A 25672-nucleotide genomic window follows, 5' to 3' on the forward strand; every position below is an offset into this window, starting at 1 on the left:
ATATTTGTCAATTATTTCCTTGTATTTATTTGAGGTTCATGCTTTCAATTGAGTCTACATTTCACCGTCGTCCAAAGAAAACTCTACAAAATTGAACGACAGTCGGGCCTACATACCATAAGGGATCCCTACCACAAACGATGCAGATTCTAGTTGGGAGCCCACACTGGGGAGACCCCCTTGACTATTGGTAGAAGATTCCAGCCCGTCAACGGGTTGGAACTTTAAAATATCATGGTTGCAAATATGAATCATCATTTTAATTTATTTTAATATAATATGCATATTATGAGTTCTTCTCAAAGAAATTGTCTATAATTTTATTTATAGAAACAAAATTTGAATGTAACAAATTGAATTTAATTCACTTATTATTTTTATTATTACTTTTTTATATTGATCTGACATTATGTTTTATTAATACTATTTTTTATCTGACCCTTCATTACAACATCTTATTTAAAACTTCACTACATCTCCCACATAATGAAGTGGACATTTTTTTTTAAGATAATTTAGATCTAACACCTCATTGGTCTAACATTCCACTATAATTTAAAAATTATTGAAGATTTTGTAAGAGGGCCTCAATAACTTTTTTTTACAACCATCGCAACAACTATTAACCTTTCTTTGGCCACCTCATGTTTTATCTTCTACTCGTTTTACAGCCATTTCAACAACTGTTAACCATTCTTTAGCCACCTCATGTTTGATCTCTTTTGCTTTACAACCATTGCAACAATTGTTAACCATTGTTTGGCCACCTCATGTTTAATCTTCTACTCGTTTTACAACCATTGCAACAATTGTTAACCATTCTTTGGCCACCTCATGTTTGACCTTCTACTCGGTTATGTAATCTTGGGATATGTGTTCTCCTTTTAGTTATCTTATTTCTATTGAACAATGATAAACTTTTTAGAGACCCTATGTAAATTCCTAAGTCATTCATCAAATTCAATCTCTTTTCTCATACAATGTTCATCCTTACACTAATTTTGCTATTCTTTTGATTTATAACTTCCACGACATGAAACTTCTCCAATAAAAACCATGGCAATTCCTTCTTGTTTAAACCCTGCACTACCATAACATTCACATAGATGTTTAAATAATACTCAAAAATAGATTACCATTATATCATGCTACATACAAGATTCTTTCAACCCCTTAATACTTTTGCTGAAAATTTTAATGCTAGTAGTGACTTCGCAGCAACATTGAGTAAATATTTGTCTATTATAAAGATTGCCAATTAACATCCCACATTCTTTTGAGTGATGTTTTGGAAAGGAATGTCTTAAAGTCACTTTAAACCTTTTTGTTGGCCTCTCACAAAAGGTTTAATAATAATGCATTTAGATAATTTTTGAACTATTTGACCTTAACTACTAATTGCGCTATTCAAATAATTTATGATCACCTTTGTTTTCATGCTTTGACATCAATTATCAATAATGTGGACTTACAAAAGATCAAAAATAATTGTGGTTTCAACCTTTTTTCTTTTTCACAAAATATTATAAGAAGGAATTTGTTATCATCGCAATATTTGAAATTATGGAGATTAAAGGAGTTTACCATCCTTAGGGGTATCGTCATTTCTTTTCGAATGTTTATGAATTCCATGGCCCAATCAAGCATGGGTTTATTATATAAACTTATCGAATTGTGTCAAAGGGATTATAAAATAAACAATGGTGTAGAGAATTGTGGGAAAAGGGCATTATGAGTTAGATCAATTGTTTGCATTGAACTATGCTCATTATTTATTTTTTTAAATCAAAAGTGTTTCCTTCTTAAGTTTCTTTTAGGTGGTTTTTGTTCTTTGGTGAATTTTTCTCCATCATCTGTACCCCTTTCATTAATAATTGAATAAAATCCAATGGTTAAACAACTGACGTATTACTAGTGTCAATATCCCTGGACCTATTTTTAACTCTTATTGGAATCTCCCTCGTTATTAACAACAATCAAAATCCTAGTGAATTGTATAATAGCATTGAATTTATTATTATTAGCACATAATCAATATCCCACTAGTATGCTTCAACAATTAAGAAAAACGATGCATAGGTGTGTTTTAGGGAGAGGACGAATGGACAAAGAAGCTTCAAGGCTAATCTCATCACTATCATGGAATTTACAACGTTCAAAATTGTCCATGTTAGCTTATAATTCCCGTCTTGAAGCTCAATACCCTCTTACAAAATCTTCAATATTTTTTAAACTATATTACTTTTCATAATGTTGGGCCTAATAAATAATTATATTTGTCTCTTCTCAAATGGAACTCAAACAAATGCTCTATATCATATCCTTTCAGGTCTCCCTCAACCCTAAGCTACACTCCTCTAAATCCTTAACGATATTATTTTTTTGGTGGAGGCAGTGCTTCTTATAGAATCCTTTTTGGCTAAGTTATCATGCTATGAGGGACATAAATACATTATCAAAGTCACCTGGAACTTCCCCTTGCCTCATCTGCACCCATTTGAGAGGTTTTAAATCGAGGTAAGTGTCCACACTAATACAAACCCAATTACCTCACCACTTGCAACTTGACACCCCATGGGCTCATAACAACCTTCTTAACATACTCATAATTGTTAGTATTTTGATTGCGTAACGTAATAGGTATAGAGATAAATTGCTTATTTGATTTTCCCTTGAAAAACTAAAACCAATCCATATTTTATATGGCAACTTCTATCAACAAAGAATATTGACACACATTTTGCTAGGTGATAGAGATAGTCAATAAAACCACGAAAAAAAAAAATATTCCAGAAAAGAAATGCTTAGCCTTCTCAATGAGATGAGAAGGATCCCTCCCTATAACAATTTATTTAATGAAAATACAACCTCATCCTAAATGCTATAAAACTTTCCCTTTCCTTATGAACAATAAAGGGTGTCACAACATGATAACATCCCTACATCTCATACACCAATTTTATGTCTAACTTGGTTATGGCTTTAAAATTAGACCAAAAATTAAGCAAATTCCATCTTAAAATATGCTCAAAAAAAACTCCAAAATGTATAACAAATAGACTACAACATTAAATTTATTTTATTGTGATCTGCATATTATGAATTTTTACTGAAAAAAATAGTTTATAATTCTATTTATGAAAACAAAATTACACTATAACAAATTAAATTAAATCATTTTATTATTTTTAATACTTTTTAATTAGATTGATATTATGTTTTATTAATTTTTTTTATTGAATAATTTATTTTATAAATACTATAATAACCCTCTCATAATAAGCCAATATTTAAATATTTACACCCTCAAATAATAAGTCAATATTTAAATAATTGCATTCCTTTATCACACATACAACATCTCCTCTGAATTGTAAAGTGTCTCTCTACACCATTATTATTATGGATCTCAACCTATAAAAACAAGAAAAACAAGAGCAGCATGTAAGGAACAAACTCACCCACCTACCCATCTCATAAAAAGAATGCGCCATATAACACACCACCTTTGGACAAATGGAGAAGGGGAGAAGACAAGTAAATATAAGGGATGCATCTCGTATCATATCATAGTGTATAAACACAAAACAAATGATGTCACAAGGGCTCTCAACTCAAAAATATAAAATGCACCAATCTGAAAAAAAAAATGATAAAATTACTCGGACCAACAAAATTGTAAGTCCGCTGAAACTACGTGGAACCCATAGCATGACACTTCACCCTACAAAATTGTATGGACGTGCAAATAGGAACTTCATGGACTTTCTCAATCACAGTGAACTCATAACCCCCACCATCCCTACAAAACTTATTTACCCCAAGGATTTGAAAAAAAGAAATATGGGTAACATCCCCTTGAATGCATGTTTTGCCTTTGTGGGATTAGCAATGAGGTGGATCTAACCTTTCACTTCTTAGTGAAAATCTCAAGCATATACGTCTCACCGAGAACACTTTTTTTTTCAACTTTAAAATGAATTTCCAATATCAAGAACAGGCCAAAGTTGAACCAACGGCTTAGGAGGGTTCTTGCTTCATCGTTCTCTCTATAATTTCCACTGATACAGATAACAGAAGTTTCAATGCCGTGGCACTTCCATACAACTTTGGCACTAAGCTTACGCAAGCTTCTTTTCAAAACGTTTTCACTACGTATCAACAATTTCGTCCTCATAGGTACAGTGTGGCTTGTGACCACAACTAGGACTAATGGCCATATAGAATCTGATCAACATTTAATACAACTATGCCATGGTTTGTTCTGTAAAATGTGGCACTTCCATACAACTGTGGCACTAAGCTTACGCAAGCTTCTTTTCAAAACGTTTTATCTACGTATCAAAGTGAACAATTTCGTCCTCATATGTAGTGTGGCTTGTGACCACAACTAGGACTAATGTCCATATAGAATCTGATCAAACATTAATACAACTATGACTTGGTTTGTTCTGTAAAATGCGGCACTTCCATACAACTGTAGCACTAAGTTTACGCAAGCTTCTTTTCAAAACGTTTTCACTACGTATCAAAGTGAACAATTTCGTCCTCATATGTATAGTGTGGCTTGTGACCACAACTAGGACTAATGTCCATATAGAATCTGATCAAACATTAATACAACTATGACATGGTTTGTTCCGTAAAATGCGGCTCTTCCATACAACTGTGGCACGAAGCTTACGCAAACTTCTTTTCAAAACGTTTTCACTACGTATCAAAGTGAACAATTTCGTCCTCACATGTATAGTGTGGCTTGTGACCACAACTAGGACTAATGTCCATCTAGAATCTGATCAAACATTTAATACAACTATGCCATGGTTTGTTCTGTAAAATCGTGTTTTGGAGATGCGACTCGATATTGACAACACCAAAAAACTTGTTTCATTTGAACTGTGTATAACAGGAATAAAGTTTGTAATATGGACAATATTAAGATATGCGCTCCACTCGACAATTCATGTATCTCAACTCCCAAATTTTATTTACTGTAAGTAATGTCGATTTATCGATCAGAAATTCCCGTGTTCGTAAAAATGGACAATTTGTCCTTTGAATAATTATCACAATGCGGTGATATTTTGCTGCAGAAGAGGAAAAGAATGGAAAGTGACGGTAACGTTAACACGAAATCTGTCGTGTATTTTCTACGTGAGCAAAGAATTGTCTATGCAAGAAAAAAAATTGCGATGGCTCTGGTGATTTGTATTAATTTCCCATTTGTGTTGTACATGAAAGAGTCTTGCCTAGGGATCATGGACCTGGACATCCACCGTCCAAGAAACATTGAATTCTTATCAATCGAAAAAATTCATGAAATTTTGCATACTGGACTGTAATCCAATATCCAATAGATTTAAGTAAGTGTGGCAAGCGTTTAGGGTGGCTAAGAGTTTCATTCTAATATCTATTCATCCAGTAATGTTATATGCTTTAAGGCTTATACATATTTGCAGCAAGAATTATGGTTTTGCCCCCAGTAGGCCTGATCATGAACTTCTATTTGAAATAATCAGGACAGCAGTTAGGTAAGAATTTGAAAACAATGACGATCAAAAAGACAAGGTCAAGGTGCAGTGAACACAACTCCAGAGAAAAAAAATGCTCACTTTATCTCTTATTCATTCCAGTAAAACAAGGCCATCCTCTTTATCAAAACTTCATGAACATCAACATGTCCTAACCAAATGTAACTTTTCATTAAACGAATTCAAATTAGCAAAAAAATGTACAAGTAAACAATAAAAAAATGGTTAAAATCCTCGCTTGTAAAATATTCACAAGCACCCGGAGCCTCCAGACTACTAAGTTTAGTAGAATGCCGTAACAGTGGAACCAAGATAGTGACAGAGCCTGGATATCATGAACACTTTACTTCCCTTTCCACTTCATTTGCAGGCATATCTGACTTAGAGCCTTTCAAAACTGGCCTGGGCATGTTATCGAATGAATTGGAAAACTACTTTACAGTTTATAAACTAGACATAAATTAAATCCAAATTTATCCAATGGGATATACAGAATCTTCTTGGCTGCTGCTCATGTCTCATTTTAGACAGCAATGAAAGCAGCATGATCAGGAGGTTGAACAATAGTTAAAAAACTATGATGAAAGAGTTACAACATCGACTCAGCTATGTGAACTTCTACTGTTGCAACTATGACCATTTCCCGCAGTGGCTGAATTTCCCTTATGTTTCCCTTGGAAAGGTAGTGGAGGGAAATCTTCTTCCTTCATTTGATAACTCCGCGGTGATGCCCTGAATATTAGAAGACTAAAATCCTTGTAAACCCAGAGTTAAGAACTAAGTGTAAAACAAACAAGAAGTTGCAACAGATATACATCTGCAAATAACCTGAGGGAACCAAACTCAAGTCCGTAGACAAAGAAACAAGTTCTGCATAAAAATTATTAAATATGAGCATTAAAGATTGGTCTCTACTTATGTCATACCTTTCTTGCTTCAAAGGGGCGGATGGTTGCTCCAGTCCCCTCTCACTGGAAGAAGGTAAGGGAGCTGCTGCACCAGACGTGTAAGATTGCTCATTCAGCACAGAGATAACGTGTCCCCCTGTCTCTGATCTCACTTGACCAGTATCAAGTTGTACTGGTCCAAATGTTCCAAACTCCAGTGGATCAGATGCAAAAGTTGTACCATTTGAAAAGTGATAGAATGGGCCCAAGGGAGGGCCACATGGGCCAACTGGTGTAAATGAAGGTGCCTCCTGGCTGCTGACATGGGGTAGTGAGTGCAGCAACCCTGGAACCACTAATCCTGGTTGTGAAGCCACGGCTATGTTCCCCATCACTGCATGAGAACCTGATGGATATGAGCTCTTGCACAGTCCTTCGTTTCTAGATAGGTCGGCATTTCCAAAGTTCCCATCAATGTTTGCATATCCAGTCTGCCAGGATGATCCTGAATTGTATCCAACTTGATTTCTGCTACTACTGTGGTGTGCTCCACCCTCGCGAGCAGTAGAATCATGTGCAGTTGTGCCATGTTGATGCTTACCTTTGGAAAAGTTTTTCTCTCTATACGAATGATAACTCTGCTGGTTGCAAATATCTAAAATCAGCACTGCCTAAATTATTGAAAAGTCCCACAAAAAAAAAAACCTGCCCAAGAAAAGACATTGAGATGAAAGTTTAAACTATACCAGATTCGGTAAGTATGTTCCTGTTCCACTTCTTGGCCTTCGCATTTCCTCAACATTGAATGGCCCTGGCAGGACTGGCGAATTCACTCCTCGATAATCAAACTGAAAATATGGATATCTCGGAAAAAAACCTTGCCCGTGGATATGAGAGAACGTATCCATGTTTGGATGAACAGGTCTTCCGGGACCTTCCCATAGACGGTGTTCTTGAGAATGCTGAGGTGGGACTGGAGATTGTGCAATAGAACCATGCCAAACGGGATTTTGGCATGATCTTCCATAAGCAAGATTGCTCAAGTGGCTTTTAAAATCACCACTGAGGAGATCAGACCTTGGACTACTCAAGCCATCGACTACAGCCCCAATTGACACTTGCGCCATCATCGCAGAAGTGAAACTCGCGCCATCATCGCTAAGGGTGACATTTTCATCATTAACAACATTATACAAATTATCATGTCTCTCTGATTTGACACTGTTACTATCACTGATACTTTTTCCTCCAAATCCATCCTCCCATGAACCCATTTCACCAACATTCATCAATGATGCATCATCGCTCCAGGTTCGAACAATGTTCAAGTCAGTGCCATTACTTTGTGCCATGACAGAAATGTCTTCATATTGAGCTCCATTTCCCTCAGTTGAAGCAATCTCCTTTGTATCTTGCTTATTCCCAACAACTGACTCTGAAAATGCCAAGAAGCTTTCACTTTCCACAGAAAAATTGCATTCCAAACCCCGTGATATTGAGTCTGGAACATCTGGACGTTGTCCATTTGCATGCCTCTCCCAAGTAATGGGAAAAAAACAATTCAGTTCTGCAGCAATCTTTCCTTCAGGAGAATGTAGAATTTTTGCCAATTTGCGAGCTCCATATCCAAATGCACTTCTTATACGATAGAAGTTTGCTGCACCATATAAACGATGCCCAAACTGTAAGTATAGATTATCTACACCAATTGGAAACATATAAAACAAAACCTATCCATTGTACTTCAGTGACGTATCACAAGCAGCAAATGCTTCAACTAAGCTTCAGCAAAGATCAAGAGGGAAGTTAGTGAAACAACGAAATAAATAAGTATTGATCATAAATATGATATTCAACAAACAAATGTCCTGTTTTCTACTCTATTTCACCTTGAATAATTAATCAGATGCAAATTTCTCAGCTCTTAATTTACAACAATATGGAAGAGAAATGGTATGGTATTAATTAACATGGAAAATGAATGGCAACGCATTAATCAACTCAACTAAAATATATATGTAATATGAACTGCATGTTGTTAAAAAGAAAAGTATCACGTGCAAGGTAAATTGAAAGTGCAAGGACCAAAATACCTTGGCTCACACTCCGCCCAAGATTATTATTTTCACGTAATGGATCCACTACGTTCAAGAATTTGGAGCTAAATGGACGACTGTTACTGTCATGACCATTCGGAACATCTGAGTACATCTTCAGACAGTTCTCTAGAAAATCCTTGCTAAGCAACAGTTTGCCTCCATCTGTTTGAGGTGGTTCAGCTGACATAAAGGAAAAACAATCAATGACAACATTTTCAAACACTCCATAATTGAATTTTAAATTTTTAATATTCTGTTAAGGAGGTAATTGAATCTACTATGTAAAAAGAAATCAAAGGTGACTACCAGCTATTCGTGGAAGAGAAGCTATAGGAACTGGACCCTGTATGCTGACACAATAGTTGTCCCAATCGAACTTGCTAAAATAATCCAGAAACCTAAATAAAACCTGTCCATTGACTACCACATCAATACTCAATACTTAATACATATTAAAATGTAATCAACCAGCCCTTCTTAATTATTTGATGTCCTCTTATTTCTAGAATCTAGCAAAGGATATGTATGTCAGATGATATCTCCACGCACCTCCAGAGGACCCCGTAGTGATGCATGGAAAAGATGAAAAATATAAAGGACTAAAGTCTCCAAAGCATATGTAGAAATAAGTGCATGATGAGCTCCAAGAATACGGCTTTCATAATAGCACCATGCTTTAACAAGTATAATACTACGTTTGAATAAGTTTTTCTTCCCAATCAACCGATTAACCTACAGACAGGGTTTGTATATCAATTCATATGTAAGCCTATCACATTAACAGCAAATGCACATTGCACCTTTTGAATATAGACTGGCATCATTAATATGCAATAATGACAAACATGACCACAAGTAGGATGTGATCTAGTAGAAAACATATGGTGCTTACCCGCTCAAGAAAGCAAAGGGTACAAAGTCCTCCAATCTGATTATAGGAGATGTCTACAACAATGTTTCCAACAAGACATTTCACAAGCTTGACCTGTTAGCAATCACATCCACAGTAAAGGGTACATTAAAATTCCATGTTCTTGTTAAAGCACATACAAAAGTTTGCATATGATCCAACTAAAGAAAATTTTGCCAAAATCTTTCAACATTCGAACCATAAAAAGATGTGAAAGCTGCAAAGACGGAAGACCCAAGGAGAAACACAGAAGGAATAGGAGAAAGATGAAGGGAACTCTGAAATAAACAAGATATGCAATGTACAATGAAACATGCAATAGGAAAAGACATTCGGCAACAGAGGAAAACTGAAGCAGAAAATTCGCAGAATAAGGTCAATTCCTGGTGACCATATGGCTGAACATGTATCCTGGGCCCATCATGCACCGATTGCATAAATATCACAAAATGTTTAGTTAATTAAAAAAAATGGATGTGCATGACGACTAAAGATCCATGGAATGGTATACAAATAATAAGTTGAAATTTATTTTGAATAACATAATAGATCTCCCAAAGAAAATGCAAGTAGCCTTATTGCATCTCAAAGAGAGAATGGAGAAGACTTGCATTGGAAAACGAACAGAAAAAGGAATCCAGTAGCAACAGAATATGGGTGGGAAAAAGGAGAAACTAGGAGAAGAAAGAATATCAGCATATCTATTTCATGACAATAACAAAACAAAAAAAACTGCAATAGGTCTCTAATAAATAAGCCCAAACATAGAAAAGTCATTCCCCGTGAATTGCTTGATGTCTAGACAAAGCAAACAATTTAGAGCTTAACTGACCTCAGCAGCATCTATGTACTGAACATCCTTTACTCTAAATTCAGCATCCTTGTGGCGCCCTTCTTCCTCAAGGGCAGAACGCACTTGATTTCCCCACACCTTTGTAAGCTGTTTCTGCTTGCTAAAAGCAGTCAAGTCAATGTCTCCATCAGAAAGATATGTTTTCAGTGGCACAGATCCAAAGGCAAAAACCTGCAAAGCCTCAACAAAAATCATAAAGTAGAATTTAGCTGTCATCCTAATCGTAACATGTATTCATAAACAAATACTGACTATATACGATTTAATCAAAAGAACACAATTCCATGACTTTAAAATGGTTTCCGGTAGGCTATGGCATATCATAATTAGTTCTAGATTGTCCCCGTTCTTTATGTCCTTCTTCTTACCAAAAGGTGTGCCAAATGTTTCTTATCAAATGCCATGACCCAAATAACCCTACCATAATCTTATTGATGTGGTTCATTTATCAACATAAATGCTACTTGGTTTCAATCCAACATCTACACTCTATCCATAGGTTCAGTAAAGCAGATTTTCTGCAAAATATTAGTAATTTCAGTGCATTTCAGATTGGTGATTCAAGTTAAATTTTACCAGTCAATTTATAATGTTGGAGGATGTAACTATGATTAGAAATGAGAGGTTGGGGTGGGATGATGGCTCGCAGTAGGAGGATGGAGTTGCAGGTGGCTCAGTAGAAAATTGAAATTGGACGAGGTCTATACCTTTCTTGAGGTGGAAATTCTTAATGCCGTTCTTGAACAGGAGGTTGTGAAATTGGAGATAGTGATAAGGAGTGGAAAGGATTATATATCTTGGGGTGCCAACATTCATTCTCGTCTCCAATGGATTCGGCAGGGGAAAGAGGGGTCCAAGTTTTGTTTTAACCGCAACAAAAGGTGTCTGCAGATAGAGTGCTTGGTCTTTGCTAGTTAAATGGTTCTCTATCAAAGGATCCATCACAGGTTCATGGTAGGTTAGCTCTCAATCTTGATATATTTTTTCCCCTTACAATCTGATGGATGGTGTGCTTGCTACTAGAGATGCTTGTCATAGAGTTTTCCTTTACAAAGTCTCCGATGGTGATCAGGACAGACTGGATAGAACCTTTTCAAGGGATGAGCTCTTCGTTGCTTTGACCTCTATGCAGAATGGTAACTCTCATGAGCTTGATGGTCTTCCTTGTGAGTTTTACAAGGCAATGTGGGATTCCATAGGTGATGACTTTGTGGTTTGGCACCATAGGTATTTGCATCTGGTCGTTTGTTTGAGTTTCTCAGTTAGGGGTTGACTACACTCATCCCCAAGAGCACAGTGAGAAACATTGGGGGTTGGGGATCAATTACCTTGCTCATGGTTGCTTGCCTAAGGCCTTGGCTTTGACGATCTGGTCAATTGCGCATTATGTGGTCCAGCCAAAGTAGATAGGCTTTGTTCATGAAAGGTTCATATTCGATACTAAGGTTTCAACTCGGGAGACTATGGAGTGGGCCCAAAAGACTGGTTAACAGTCCCATATGTTGAAGATTAACTTTGACAAGGCATATGATAAGGTTGGCTTGTCCTTTATCTCAGAGATGTTGTCTTGCTTGGACTTTGGTTCCCAATGTGTGGCCATCGTGAATGCCTCTTCAAGAATGCTTCGGCCTTTATTTTGGCTGATGCTGCCTTATCCTCATGTATTTCTCTTCATCAGTCTATTCATGAGGGTTACCTTTGGCACCTTATTTATATGTGCTGAATACAGATGTCAGGGATATTTATTGGAGGCAACATCTATTGCAGGATAAGTTGAGGTATTTTTCTCCTTGATGGATAGATGTATTTAAAAAGAAAAAAAATTAAGAAACAATCCTCATACAAGCTATCAAGAAGTATCATGCATTTAGGTGGGAGGAGGCATTGAATTGGGAAGAAAACCATAATCGTAAGAACAATAACCAGATCCTAACTAGCTAAAGGAAATAATTAAAATTTGTATTAATGTCCACAAAAGACCAAAATAAGTCAAAGGACTTGTAATTACAACCGAATAAAAGATTGGGTGCAAAATTCATCCTTGAAATGAAATGAAATTAATGAGTGCAAAACCAATAGGAAACAAAATGACAAGCAGTCTCACAAGTAGGTTAGCCCCAGAAGAAAAACTTTTAAAAGTGGAGAGCCAATAGAGGAACATAGCCTAGGAGAAAATGGCATTACCAATTTACCACAAAGGGGGAAGGAAGTTAGCCATCCTCATCATCCAAATAAATGGTGTAGCTGTCAACACCAAGTGCCTTTTGAATCATGTTTGTTAGAGGGTAGCTTGGATTGATAGAGCCCAAGGAATAACCCTAGGCAATGTCAACCTACCTTGAATAATGGTTAGGGATGAGGAAGAGGTAGAATAACTTCTAACATTTAGAACTAAAGAATTCCTCATAGAACGGGTGAAACTAACAATAAATCATTGAGTAGGTGGAAACTACAAAATGAGGCTCTAAAAGAGACTCTAGAGATTGATAGTTTGAGTCATCTCAATGCAAGACCACTATTTGTGATTAAAGGCAAGGAAACTCTAGAGATTGATAGTTTGGGCCATCTCAATGCAAGACCTGTTACCCACCAAAAGTGGGTGACCCCATATGAGAATTTTTCTCCTAAATTTGTCTTCAACCGGTAGCCACCGGCCCTTGACAGCCACCAATGTAGCCGACATATTGTGCCACTTGATCTCCACTCCCTGAACCAATCATATGTCTCCTCGCCCATCTGTCGAGAGTATATGTTTGAACTTTGAAGGTGGGCCATCCAATCCTAAAGGTATGTTTTTCATTGTGCAATCGAATGCTTATGCTTGTTTTTCCTCAAGCGCATTGGGTATGGATTATTGGGTGACATGGAAGAAGGAAGGGTTTTGACTGTAGTTTTGTTCCCTCACCTTAAATGGGGGGTTAATTCTCAATCCTAGTCCCATGGGATCTCCCTTATTGGCTTATAGCTTTAGGAAGGGCACTACTTGGGAAACCCTGATTTTGGTAGCGCAGTCCCATTTTCCCATTTCACATTTTTCACTCCCCTCCGCACATTACAAGCCTTATTTCATCATCTTCCCTCTATGGGTCCACATGATCACTCAGTCAACAAGGCTCTAGTACACCCCTCCCCTTGTCTGCATGTTTGGGTCAATCCTGTAAATGTTTCCCCGAAGGTTGATGCAACTAAAAAAAGGTTAAAAGCATATTATGGCCACAAGCAAAAGAAAAGGATATCATAAAATGCAAAACATGGTCGAGACAATATATCAATGCGTGGGCAAAAGCCAAACATGAGCTTCACCCCTTCATTATGGTCATCACCTTGGTTCCTAGGGTGCCATGTGTGTGCCCCGCATCACTAAGGAACCCATGCATGTCCCAACCCTTGGTGGGTGATGAACTACCCCACCTTAAGAGGGTAATCATTGCTTATATCATACACAACATGTTCTCATTTCCTTAAGCCCGAGTAGTATAATAAATTAAAATCAAGAAAAGGAAAAAGGCAAATGAAGAAGGGTGAAAAAACAAAGGTCGGGGTAACTCATGTACCGCGATTGCTCCCTCCTACATCTATACACCCAAGTATGTGGACATCCTTCATCATTACCACCCTTGAACCCATGGCATTTGGCCTTGAAACCCCTGTGTCCCTATCCACCTCATAATTATTCACATGATCCCTATCACTTGAAGGATGTACCTTGGACCTGTCTTTCCCCTTAGGGGTTGGGAAGACCTAATAGGGTTCATTATTAGCCACTCCTACATAGGGAGGTAACACTATTACATGCTCAGAGCCCCAAATTTGAAAGGGATTCCCATTATGAAGTCTCATTTGTGCCCTTGATTAATAAGCTCAGTTCACTTAGATGCACTAATGAATTGTACTTGAAGGTGAGGAAGCGCATTGGATCTTATATCTAATTGGCAAGTGGTTTCATCATGAGTTGGGTAACTTAACTGGGGCCCAGGCCCACTAGATGATCATATTGACATTTGTCGGGGATGCTTTGAGAGCCACTGGACTCCATCATGTGTATTAGCATCATTTCATGTCATGCCCTCAGTGGTAGCTGATCCAAGGCCCAAAGGAGGTTTGTCTCACCCTTGAAACATGGGAGGGAACACACCATCATCATAGCCCTCATTTGGAGCAGTCTACAGTCTTATCTTTCATCAAGAGACCCATGAGACCAACACTTGTGCCCCAAAACCACTATGGGGCACCACATGATGACTTGCATTAAAATTTAGGGGCCATCCCCTAATGCATATTTATTGGGGCTGTCTCTCTCATCATGGCACATAGAGGACTCAACAAGGCCCTCCAATGACCCTTCATCATGACATCATCATTGCGGCTCACTTATGGATGGCTTTTCAAAACTTATGATGGCTACGTGGTTGGCTTGTAACCAAGGCTTGTTATTTACACATTATGTTATAATTGTTGGGGCTCATTAGGCTAATTTGAATTAGTAGAGACTCGTATAAATAGAGATGAGTCTCATTTGTGAGAACTCATCATCATCAATTGGATCTTTCTCTTGTAAACAAATTTGCACTTTTTCTTTGGACACTATTGGAAATTCTTAGATGCAATTTGACATTTGAAGCTGAAATTTTCAATCTTCTTTGGAGCTACTACATGATTTGTAGTTGGATACATCATATTGTCATCTTGTAAGTGCTTCTTGTTGAATATTTTTCTTGGAATAATGTATAATATATGGAATTGTTCCAACTAGTTAATGCTCTTGTGCCCTAATTTGTTGAATATCATTTTGGAAAGATATTTGGTTAGCAATTGCATATCTTACTCATTGCATGACAAATGATGAATGTTACTAGTGGATGAGATTTTGTTTTTCTTTCATGAAACTTCATCTTGAGTGGGTAAATGTTAAAGGTCGGTTGCTAGGGCATCAATCTTTAGCCTCCTTAAGGACGGTTTTGGCTAATTTTAAATCATCTATGACTCCATAGCCCAAAGGACTAGGCACTAGTCCAAGAGGTTTGGTGATCAACTCTTCCCTTCTCTGTATTTTCTCTTCCTAAATTTCAGTACCCTAAAGGTAGGGTAAAAGTCTAGGGCTTGTAGTGAAATTTTAGGGAGGTGATTTTTCGACAATCTGAGGGTCACACATCAAGCTTTGGGTCTAGGCTACCTATGCTCCATGTTTGGTGGGCATCCGCCTAAGTCTCATCTGTAAATTCTTTTTCCCTAGGTGCCACTCCAAAAGAGAAAACCTAGGTCTTTCTCTCTCATCTTGGGGACTTCTTTGAGGGTTGTATGAGCTTAGTATTCACAGGAATAAATCATAAGGACCCCTTTCTCCTTCCTTTCCTTGACCTAGCAAGTGCATTGGAACTATTTCTTCCCATGATTATTCATAATACCCTAGGTTTAGCGCAATTCTTTCTTAGGCCTCTCAAAGAGAGCAAAGACCCCTTTAGAAGAGTTAAACCATCACATAGAGCTTCTTTGAGAGGTCTTGCCTTATCTCCTAGAGTCTTGACCTTAGGAATACCTATTATCATCATCATATTCAAAACCATAGGTCTTGATCTCTCAAATCCTTTCTTGGAGAGCGTATTAGCTTCCTTGAAACATTGAGCCGTTGTTGTGTCTCTCCTTGAATGGGCTTTGCAGAATCACTTCACACCTAAATCATTGATCTACTCATTCTAAGTGACTCCTTTCTCACCGGGACTCCTCCCATCGGTGAAAGTCTGTAAAGAGCAGGGGACGTTAACTAAGGTGACAGTGGGTCATTGTCCCATTGTTGTGACTTTGTCTAATAGGTGTCCCATATGTTTCCCTCCTTAGGGCCCTACTAGATTGTGTGGTAACAAGACCACTATTTGTGATTGAAGCCAAGACCTCAAAAGTCAAATCTGCGTAAAACAAAAGGCTTAATGGGGGCATCAAGGAGCTTCATCTTTGATGGTATGTCTTGGTACTGAAAGCATTATCTCACAAGCATGGCCAATGAGGCATAACCTTTACAAGCTCATCACTAGGGTACGAGTTTCACATTGAGAGAGTACTTAGGAATTTGATGGAACAATCACAAAATTAGTCAAGTCTTAGTTTATAGCGCCGGACTTAAGAGACATCTTCACCCATAATATGGCATCCTTTGATACAACATAAAAAATAGGCAAGGGATGAAAAAAGAGTTGGACTTTTCGAATTGATAAAAGAGTTCATAAGAATGACAAGAAGATAAAAAAAAAAGGAAAATTATAACAATTACAACAAAAATTAAAATAAAAAGGTCACAAAAATGAAAGGTGAAAAGTGCATAGGAATTTTTTCCTTTTGACAATAAGGGCCATAGCACATAGTATTGAGAAAAGAGAATGTCATTGCTTTTCAAAACTCAAACTTCTAAAAGAATCTATGATCCATAAGTTTAGCCATATTTTAAGTTCTTATTAAGTCTCAACTTTTTATGAAACCAACTCAAATAATTACAAGTGTTTAAGGCTAATTAAACAGTTTTGTAATGAACAAAAGTTCATATACACCCTAATATCCAACGTAGGAATGACACATAATTGAAATCCATAAAGGATAATAATTATATAATTAATAAATGAAAGAATGAGATATGAGATGATACATTGAGCCTTGAGGTGGTATCCTTACATGCATTGATTGGTCACAAAGGTAAAGGGTTGCATCATGTTGACCACTACATGTCAACGACCCATAGCAGTACATCTCCTTTTTTCGCAAAAGGGACAGTGTCTGATCGATGTGTGTTATGAAACCAGCTCAAGAAAAGATAGAAAAGATAGATCAACGCCTTAGAATTTAGCCTCTTCGAGGGGGCAACCTCCTTTACATTACATAAATGAACAATTCTTGGATGATTCAAATGACAAAACCTCCTTTCTATATATAGGAGTCTAAGGAGTCACAATATAATCCAGCCGACCTAATAATAATAATATAAAGCCAAAAAAATAACAATAGAGGGATTCTACGGGGCACAGTAATAACAATATGGGGGCAATAGGGGCACAACAATATTAATAAGGGGTATAACTACAATAGTAATGGGGTAATCACTAGTATTATGGGGACCCAACATGCCCCTCTCCTTCAAAAAAGTGTTGTCCTCAACGCTTGAGTAGTTCTAGATACTTCTGCATTAAATTCTCATCCTCCCATGTGGAATCTTCAGCGGATAAGTTCTTCCACTTGATAAGATACTCTCAAATTGATCAATTTCATAGCTGTCGAGTTCTTGTTTCTGTGACTGCTTTCGGTTCCAATATAATTTTTCCTTCCTCATCAAGTTCTGGCAATATTGTTTGAACTGGGAGCTTGTCGCCTATAACCTTCTTTAAACATGAAACATGGAAAACTAGGTGCAATCGAGAAGCTGCAGGAAGCTCCAATTTGTATGCCATAGTACCAATCTTTTGCAACACCTTGTACGGACCATAATACTTTGGTGATAATTTATTATCCTTCTTAGCTTGCTTGAGGGACATTTGCTTATATGGTTGTAGCCGTAGGAATACCCAATCACCTACATCAAAACTTCTTTCCCTGCGATGTTGATCTGCCTGTTGTTTCATTCTATTCTGTGCCAACACGAGGTTATCCTTTAAGAGTTGGAGGACTTGTTGTTGATGTTCGATGTGATGTTCCACTGCCTGAACCTTAGAATTTTCTCTTAAATATGATGTGATAGATGGTGGTTGATACCCATAAAGTGCCATAAATGGGGTCATTTTTGTTGCTGTATGGAAGGAATTGTTATACCACCATTCAGCCAGAGGCAACCATTTGACTCATTGTATCTGTTTATCAGATACAAAGCAACGAAAATATCCTTCCAAACATTTGTTTACTATCTCAGTTTGCCCATCAGATTGAGGATGATAAGATGAGCTATGAGCTAACTGAGTACCAAGACAAGAAAATAATTCTATCCAAAAATTTCCAGTGAAAATGGGATCTCTGTCACTTACAATAATCTTTGGGTTTCCATGTAGCTTTTGAATTGTTTCCATAAATGCAGTAGAAATTGTACTGGCTTTAAATGGATGTGATAATGCACAAAAGTGTGCATACTTGGTATGTCTATCAACTACCACCATGATGACACTCTTTCCCTCAGACTTGGGTAAACCTGTGATAAAATCCATTGAAACCTCCTCCCAACGTTGGCTTGGAATGGATAAAGGTTGTAATAGACCCGGTGTCTTAATTGTTTCAACTTTATTTTGTTGGCAAACCAAACATTCCACCACAAACTTTTGAATATCTGATTTAAGGCCATCCCAAAAAAATTCCTTCTTAACCCTGTGGTAAGTTTTTAAAAATCCTGAGTGCCCTACTAAGGGATAAGTGTGCAATTCGATAAGAATCTTTTGTTTTAGCTGGGAATTCTTACAGAGGTATAAGCGATCTTTGTACCATAACGAATCATTTTGCCAGCTAAATGTATCAGACGTACTGGAATCTTGTTGTAACTTTCGAATAAGTGCCCACACTTCTTCGTCATTCTTCCACTCCTCCCTTGCTTCATTTATCCAATCTGGTTGGATAATAGAAATGGCGCACAACAATGCTTCCACATCTTCATCTTTTCTTGAGAGTGCGTCTGCCACCACATTTTGCTTCCCTTTTTTGTAGATGATTTCAAAGTCATAACCCAACATCTTTGTGACCCACTTTTGTTGCTCTTCAGAGGATAATCTTTGTTCTAAAAAGTATTTAAGGCTATCATGATACGTTTTTACCTTGAAGTGTCTTCCCATTAGGTAGGGTCGCCATTTTTTAAGTGCATGGAGTATTGCCAACATTTCCTTCTCATAAATAGCTTTGCTTAAAAACTTTCCCTTGATTAGACGGCTTTCCAAAGCAATGGGTCTTTCATCTTGCATTAGAACAGCACCAATTCCATTTCCTGAAGCATCACATTCCACGATAAAGGTTTTTGTGAAGTCCGGTGTAGCTAAGACCGGTGCTTGGCACATTGCCTTTTTAAGATGTTCAAAGGCCTTTGTTGCTTCCGGAATCCATGAAAATGCATCTTTCTTCAATAATGTTGTTAGAGGTGCTGCTATTCTCCCATAATTCTTAACAAACTTGCGATAATACCCTGTCAACCCGAGAATCCTCGCAGATGCTTTATGGATGTGGGGATTTTCCATTCCTTAATGGCTTTAATTTTGCTAGGGTCTACCTTAACTCCTTCATGAGATACAATATGACCCAGATATTCCACCTCCTAGACTCCAAAGAAACATTTGGATCTTTTTGCATATAATTGTTTCTCCTCCAATAGTTGTAGCACCCTGTCAACATGTTCAACATGATCCTTCCAAGACTTGTTGTAGATTAGTATATCATCAAAAAGTACTAACACAAATTTTCTAAGGAATGGTTTGAAAATTGAATTCATCAAACCTTGAAATGTTGAAGGTGCATTGGTAAGGCCAAAAGGCATGACCAAAAATTCATAATGACCCTCATGAGTTCTAAATGCTGTTTTCGGAATGTCTTCAATCTTCATTCTGATTTGATGATATCCTGAACGAAGATCCAAGTTGGTGAAGTAAATTGATCCATGCAATTCATCCAGTAATTCATCAATGACAGGAATGGGGAACTTATCTTTAATAGTGAGCTTGTTGAGCTCCCTATAATCCGGACACATGCGCCATGATCCATCCTTCTTGTGCACCAATACTACTGGAGCAGAGAAAGAACTTTGACTCGGTTGAATTATACCAGCCTCTAGCATTTCTGCAACCATACGTTCAATTTCACTCTTTTGGACGTAGGGATATCTGTACAGCCTGATGTTTGGAGGAACACTTCCTGGAATCAGATGAATAGCATGATCATGATCACGCATAGGTGGGAGACCTTTGGGAGTCTCAAATACCTTGGAATGATTGTCCAGGACTTTTTGGAGATCTGGAGAAATAAATTATTCCGATGTGGAAACATCTAGCGAACATAATTGTGCAATTACACCTCTTTGCTCCTTTTTTAGAAGCTTTGTCATACCATTAGAGTTGATTATCTTTCCTGGTTTCCCTGCAATACCCCTCAATTCAACTTCCTTTCCTTCCGTAGAAAATTTGATGAAAAGTTCTTGAAAATTAAAAGCTATTGTACCCAAGGATTGTAGCCATTGGACTCCTAGTACAACATCAGCACCTCCCATTGGAATGGAAAGCATTGGGCTAGTCAATACATATTCTCCCATGGATAGCTTGATATTATGGCACTTTCCAGAGCAATTTATTGTTCCTCCATTTGCAATCATCACTTGATACTCTGGTGTTGGATATAGGAAACAATTCAATTCTTTTGCTACCTTACAATGAATAAAATTGTGGGTGCTTCCTGAATCAATCAACACTATTACCTTTTTCTTCTTGATTTGTCCTTCTATCTTGATGGTTTAAGGAGTGGTAATCCCCGCTAATGCATTACAAGATATGGTCGGATTTATTTGTTCTTCATCTAGGCTTTGTTCCTGGAGTATATCCTCTTCTTTTGACCTTTCTTGCTCATTTTCTTCTTCCTCTTCACAATCTATGTAGAATAATTTCTTCTCAGCACACTTATGACCTTTAGTGTATTTGCTATCACAACTGTAACAAAGCCCTTTTGCTCTTTTTTCTTGCAATTGTTGTGGTGTCAACCTTATAGGTTGTGGAAGACTAGGGGCAACAACACTTCCGTCTTTATAGTTGTGAGTGGTATACTTCCTGGTTGCCATAATTTTGCTTTCCATTTTTTTGCTAACCTGAATGCCTTCTCTAATGAATCAAGTTCCCAAAGGCGAACATCATGTTGGATATTATCCTTTAAAGACCCTATGAACACATCAATCCTATGCTCCTCTGGAATATCTTTTACCCTTATGTTCAATTTTTGGAACCCCTCAATGTGATCCATTATTGAACCCTTCTGTTTGAGACTTATCAATTGGCCAAAATAAGTGTTGTTTTTTGTATCCTCATAATGTGCTATCAATTCTTCCATAAAAATTGCCCAAGTGATAAATTGTTTACGAGAGCAAAGCCATTGATACCATACAAACTGATTTGGTTCCAAATATAAAGTTGCCATACGTACCTTTTGTATGTTTTGCACATTATTGAGATCGAAGAATTGCTCCATCTGTAATATCCATGTTGCGGGATCCTTGCCATCAAACTTCCTCATATCGATTTTTGGAATATGGTGGGTCTTCGATCCAACATTAGAGTCTATGGAATCATGATTAACATTTCTTTTGTTCTCATCATGAGTTTCCTTTATTACCCTTTCACCATTAGTGACCCTTTCTTGTAGCAACTTCTTCAATTCTTCCATGTCTGTCTTCAAATCTATCTTCAAATCGTCCATCTTAGCTTCTACGCCTTTCTTTAAACCATCCATCTTAGCTTCTACATCTTTCTTTAAACCATCCATCTTAGATTCTGTTCCTTTTTGTGCAAGTGACACTTGTTGCACTTGGTCTTGTAATTTTGCTATATCATGTTGCATTTCTTCCTCTTTTTCATAAGTAATGCTAGAGCTTTCAACTTGCTTACTAAGTGTTTGCATTTTCTTTCCTCGAGGCATCAATTACTGATAATAATGTTTTACTAAGCCCTTTGAATAAGGTCAAACCAAGCTTACGCAAAAATTTAAAAAAAACTACACACCTTTTTTCACTTTGTAGAAGCCTGATATTGAATCTGATGTATCTCTGTAATTTCGAATCATCCAGTTCTGAAATTGTGACCTGTAGTAGCCTTTTGTGTCCTCTTTCCAATGCCACTAGTCTGATCCAAATTGGATTCTCCAAGAAAGAGTTATGCACAATCTCCCGCAATGACCTGATTGTAGACTAGTTCAGTAGAGCGAACTTGTATGAAGTGCCACGTGTCACTGTTTCGACCTTTGACTCTGAAAAATATATACAAGAAAACTACAGTCCGTCCTCTTTCTGTACCTTCTTGAGAAATTTCAATCCGATGCTCAGAAAGAAAGTTATGACGATTTTCCCCAGGTCACCTGTTTGAAATGTAATTCAGAAGTCTGCAAAAAGACCAACTTCCTCAGGCGAAAAACTCTGAAATTCGGACCCGAGGTTCAGTGCGATTTCTTCTCAAATGGGTTTTTTTTGCAACTTCTGAAACGTCGTAGAAAAAAAAAGTTATATCGAAAATGCCACGATGACCGGTTTAGAGCAGTGAAACCCTAGAATCCAAAGCTCTGATACCAAATGTTATGAAACCAGCTCAAGAAAAGATAGATGAACGCCTTAGAATTCAGCGTCTTCGAGGGGGCAACCTCCTTTACATTACATAAATGAACAATTCTTGGATGATTCAAATGACAAAACCTCATTTCTATATATAGGAGTCTAAGGAGTCACAATATAATCCAGCCGACCTAACAATAATAATATAAAGCCACAAAAATAACAATAGAGGGATTCTATAGGTGTTAATTTTTGGTATGTTCTATGCTAGAGCAATTTATTTAAATTTTCACAATTGGCAATCACATCAGCATTATGATAAACTGCAGATAGAACATAAATATAAAACGCAGAAGACAAGCCAAGACAAGAGGACACAAGATATGGCGCAAGCCAGGGACAAACCCCACAATGTGTGGGGAAACCCTTTGATCAAATCTTCTTTTATCTTCAAAGTTCAGCAGAGAGAGAGAGATAGAGTACAATGATTTTAAGTCAATACTTGACTTGCCAAATAGGAGATCAGACATCAGAGATCTTCACCTTGAAGATGACACAATGAGGTTGCAGATCTGATCCCAAGTACTGAAGATATGTAGCAGATGAACAGCTCAGTCAGTTACCCATATTACTGAAGTTTTCCTTCCATAAGACTCTCCTTCCTTTGCCGATTCACTGATCATGTCAAGGCTGCTAATCTGATACCTTTCATAAGGACTGGTGCATGGCAGACCTGGTCATTTGTTAGGGCACCCTCTGAGAGCCACAACACCTTAACCATGCCCCACAGTTCACCTGATTACTGCAGCTAGCTTTCATACAATCCTCCAATGATACGCTGCCTTATAGGGCTGCTTACCTTCTGAACGCAGCTACTAAATAAAGGCCTCCAACTGCTGGCTATGGCCTGCGGCCTAGCCATCAGTGGACTGTAACTTTAGTCCCTTCAAACAGTGATCCAAACAGCTCCTTAAACTACTGTCCCTAGCTCCTCCTTTTTGCGGATTCTTTTGCTCAGCACACCGAGATCAAGAACAGCTTGATTATGCCCAAACAATCCTGAAATAGGCCACGCTGTTACCTACAGCAATGTAGCATTATGTCAGCGGCTTAGGTGACAGCAACTGGGTCTCTTTGAGCTGCGTATAAGGGCTCCCCTTACTGCGGCTAAGGGCACTACTATACAGCTGCTTAAGACCTCCATTTGCTGTGGCTGGAACCTCCTTCTTTGACTGCGGCTAAGGCAGATTATGACTGTGGATAAGGAGTTTCTTTCTTGTTGCATATAGGGTCAATAGACAATGGATTCAGACCTTCATTTAGGGCCTATATTAGCCCTCCTCTCATCTGCGGATTGAGCCTCTTGAGACAGCGTATAGGGGCTTATTCATGCTGCACATAAGTCTCCTCTTATCTGCATTTAGATCTTCTTATAAGCCTGCGGCTAGGGCATCATCTGCACTGCGGCTAGGGCACAACTGAACTGTGGCTAGGGCATCAGCTACTGCGGCTAGGGCATCAGCTACTGCGGCTAGGGCATCAGCAAATGTATATTTTAGGTGTCCCTCCTTCTCCAAAAACCCAAGACGTGGAGAGGAGGAGAACCCACCAAGAATGTGTGTTAAAATGACTTCAAATCCACACCAATTTATACTAGAACGTAGATGATGAATAGACACGTCTATTGGGCTTCTGAGCCTACTCAAGTTGCTGGTCGGCTTGGTAATAATTATATAAACAAAATAAATTCATATCTCCATAAATACTTATCGGAATCGGATGATCTTTGGATCAATCCTACACCTCTCGACGAGAGGGATCCAATAAAAATATCAGCTGTCATAAATAAGCTGATCCACATGGAGTTTGGCCCTAGTTGCCAATTTAACAATAGGGCACAGTAATAACAATATGGGGGAAATAGGGGCACAACAATATTAATAAGGGGTATAACTACAATAGTAATGGGGTAATCACTAGTATTATGGGGACCCAACAATGTGTCTGTGTCGTCTAGCTATCATCATCAGTGTGATCAACATGTTATAATGTAAACCCATTCCGCATGTATATGATGTAAATAATCTCAACTGAACCGTGTCATGTATGTAACAACCTAGGTAAACCTAACTTTCTAATGACAATCTCCATTCTGGGAGGTTTTTCTCTCACTGATCCATTTTCAAATGGTCGGCAAAGTTTTCCGCTCCAGTCTTACCCCAAAGTTGGAATGGATTTTGTCGCTAGGATCTTAGGCGAATCCTAGTGTTCTAGATCAAGTCTATGTAAAAGTGACTTGGGAATAATCCAAACTATTTGATTAGGTTATTTTATTACAAATTGCTTTGTTTGTTGGATTATATTTGTGTCACAGAAATGGGTAGTCTGTGAAGGTCTATTACAAATTGGTTTCCCCTTTGTGATGTAAAAAATTATGAAAATCATGATGTAAAATGTCTTGAAGGTTGGAAAAATAATTTATCCCCTCATAAGTTAATTAATTAAATTTTCTAGCCAAAAATTAATTACAATCTTAAGCCAGAAATTTAATTAGTTCTAGGTCCTAGATAAATTTATATTCTCCAAAGGCAAAATTCGTAAGTCCTTAAAAAATAAATTTTAAAAGGCCTCGGGACTAGATAAATTAGGTATTTTGCTAAATTTTAAACCTTTGATCCCTAGGGGTTAAGTCAAATCTTTTTTTGGGAAATTAACTCAAAAATTCTATTTTTGGATTAATTAAAATTCATTTAATTAAAAATTTCGAATTTCCCCAAATTATTAAATATTTTGACAAATGAGATTAAAAGAAATGTTGATCTTCATCAACAGTCGAGATTGCTTTGATGAGGATCACTCGAACTAGTCATTGGAGAATTTATCTTTAAATAGGAAGTCATTTGTCAGTCGATCCATCCGATCATTGAGTCGTGTGCTTAACAAAAAGCTCTGGTATAATTTTTTTACTGGAATAAAGAAAGACTTTGGGGTTAAATTCTGTTGGTATTACTCTTCATGGGAATACTGTAAGATGTGTTATTTTCATGCATTTTTTTCTGAAGCCATTGATGATAGCTTCTGAAGAGTGATTTGAATACAGGTATCTTGCTCAGTCACTGGTGTTTGACTAATAATTTAAATTTTGAAC

The 25672-nt window shown here is 37.5% G+C and overlaps 1 protein-coding gene across 7 annotated transcripts in view; it reads right to left on the minus strand.

Annotated features, from left to right (window-relative positions):
• Positions 1-5672: 5672 nt before the first annotated feature.
• The window catches only part of LOC149224808 (uncharacterized), a 96076-nt gene continuing 76076 nt past the window's right edge, over positions 5673-25672 (minus strand). For 4 of the 7 annotated variants that reach the window (XM_089386279.1, XM_089386281.1, XM_089386280.1 and 1 more), the window contains 8 exons: positions 10260-10451; positions 9410-9502; positions 9067-9249; positions 8824-8926; positions 8512-8697; positions 7165-8075; positions 6458-7059; positions 5673-6278 (listed from right to left, as the gene is read on the minus strand). In XM_089386279.1, coding sequence (XP_089242405.1) covers positions 6134-6278; positions 6458-7059; positions 7165-8075; positions 8512-8697; positions 8824-8926; positions 9067-9249; positions 9410-9502; positions 10260-10451 — 2415 coding nt within the window. In that variant the 3' untranslated portion in view covers positions 5673-6133. The remainder of the gene's footprint in view (positions 6279-6457; positions 7060-7164; positions 8076-8511; positions 8698-8823; positions 8927-9066; positions 9250-9409; positions 9503-10259; positions 10452-25672) is intronic. The other 3 variants (XM_089386284.1, XM_089386283.1, XM_089386286.1) reach the window with 3 other exon arrangements.

Source organism: Pinus tabuliformis, chromosome Q (assembly GCF_031772625.1).
Source record: "Pinus tabuliformis cultivar Carrire ecotype Pingquan chromosome Q, CPIR1, whole genome shotgun sequence".
Taxonomy (NCBI): domain Eukaryota; kingdom Viridiplantae; phylum Streptophyta; class Pinopsida; order Pinales; family Pinaceae; genus Pinus; species Pinus tabuliformis.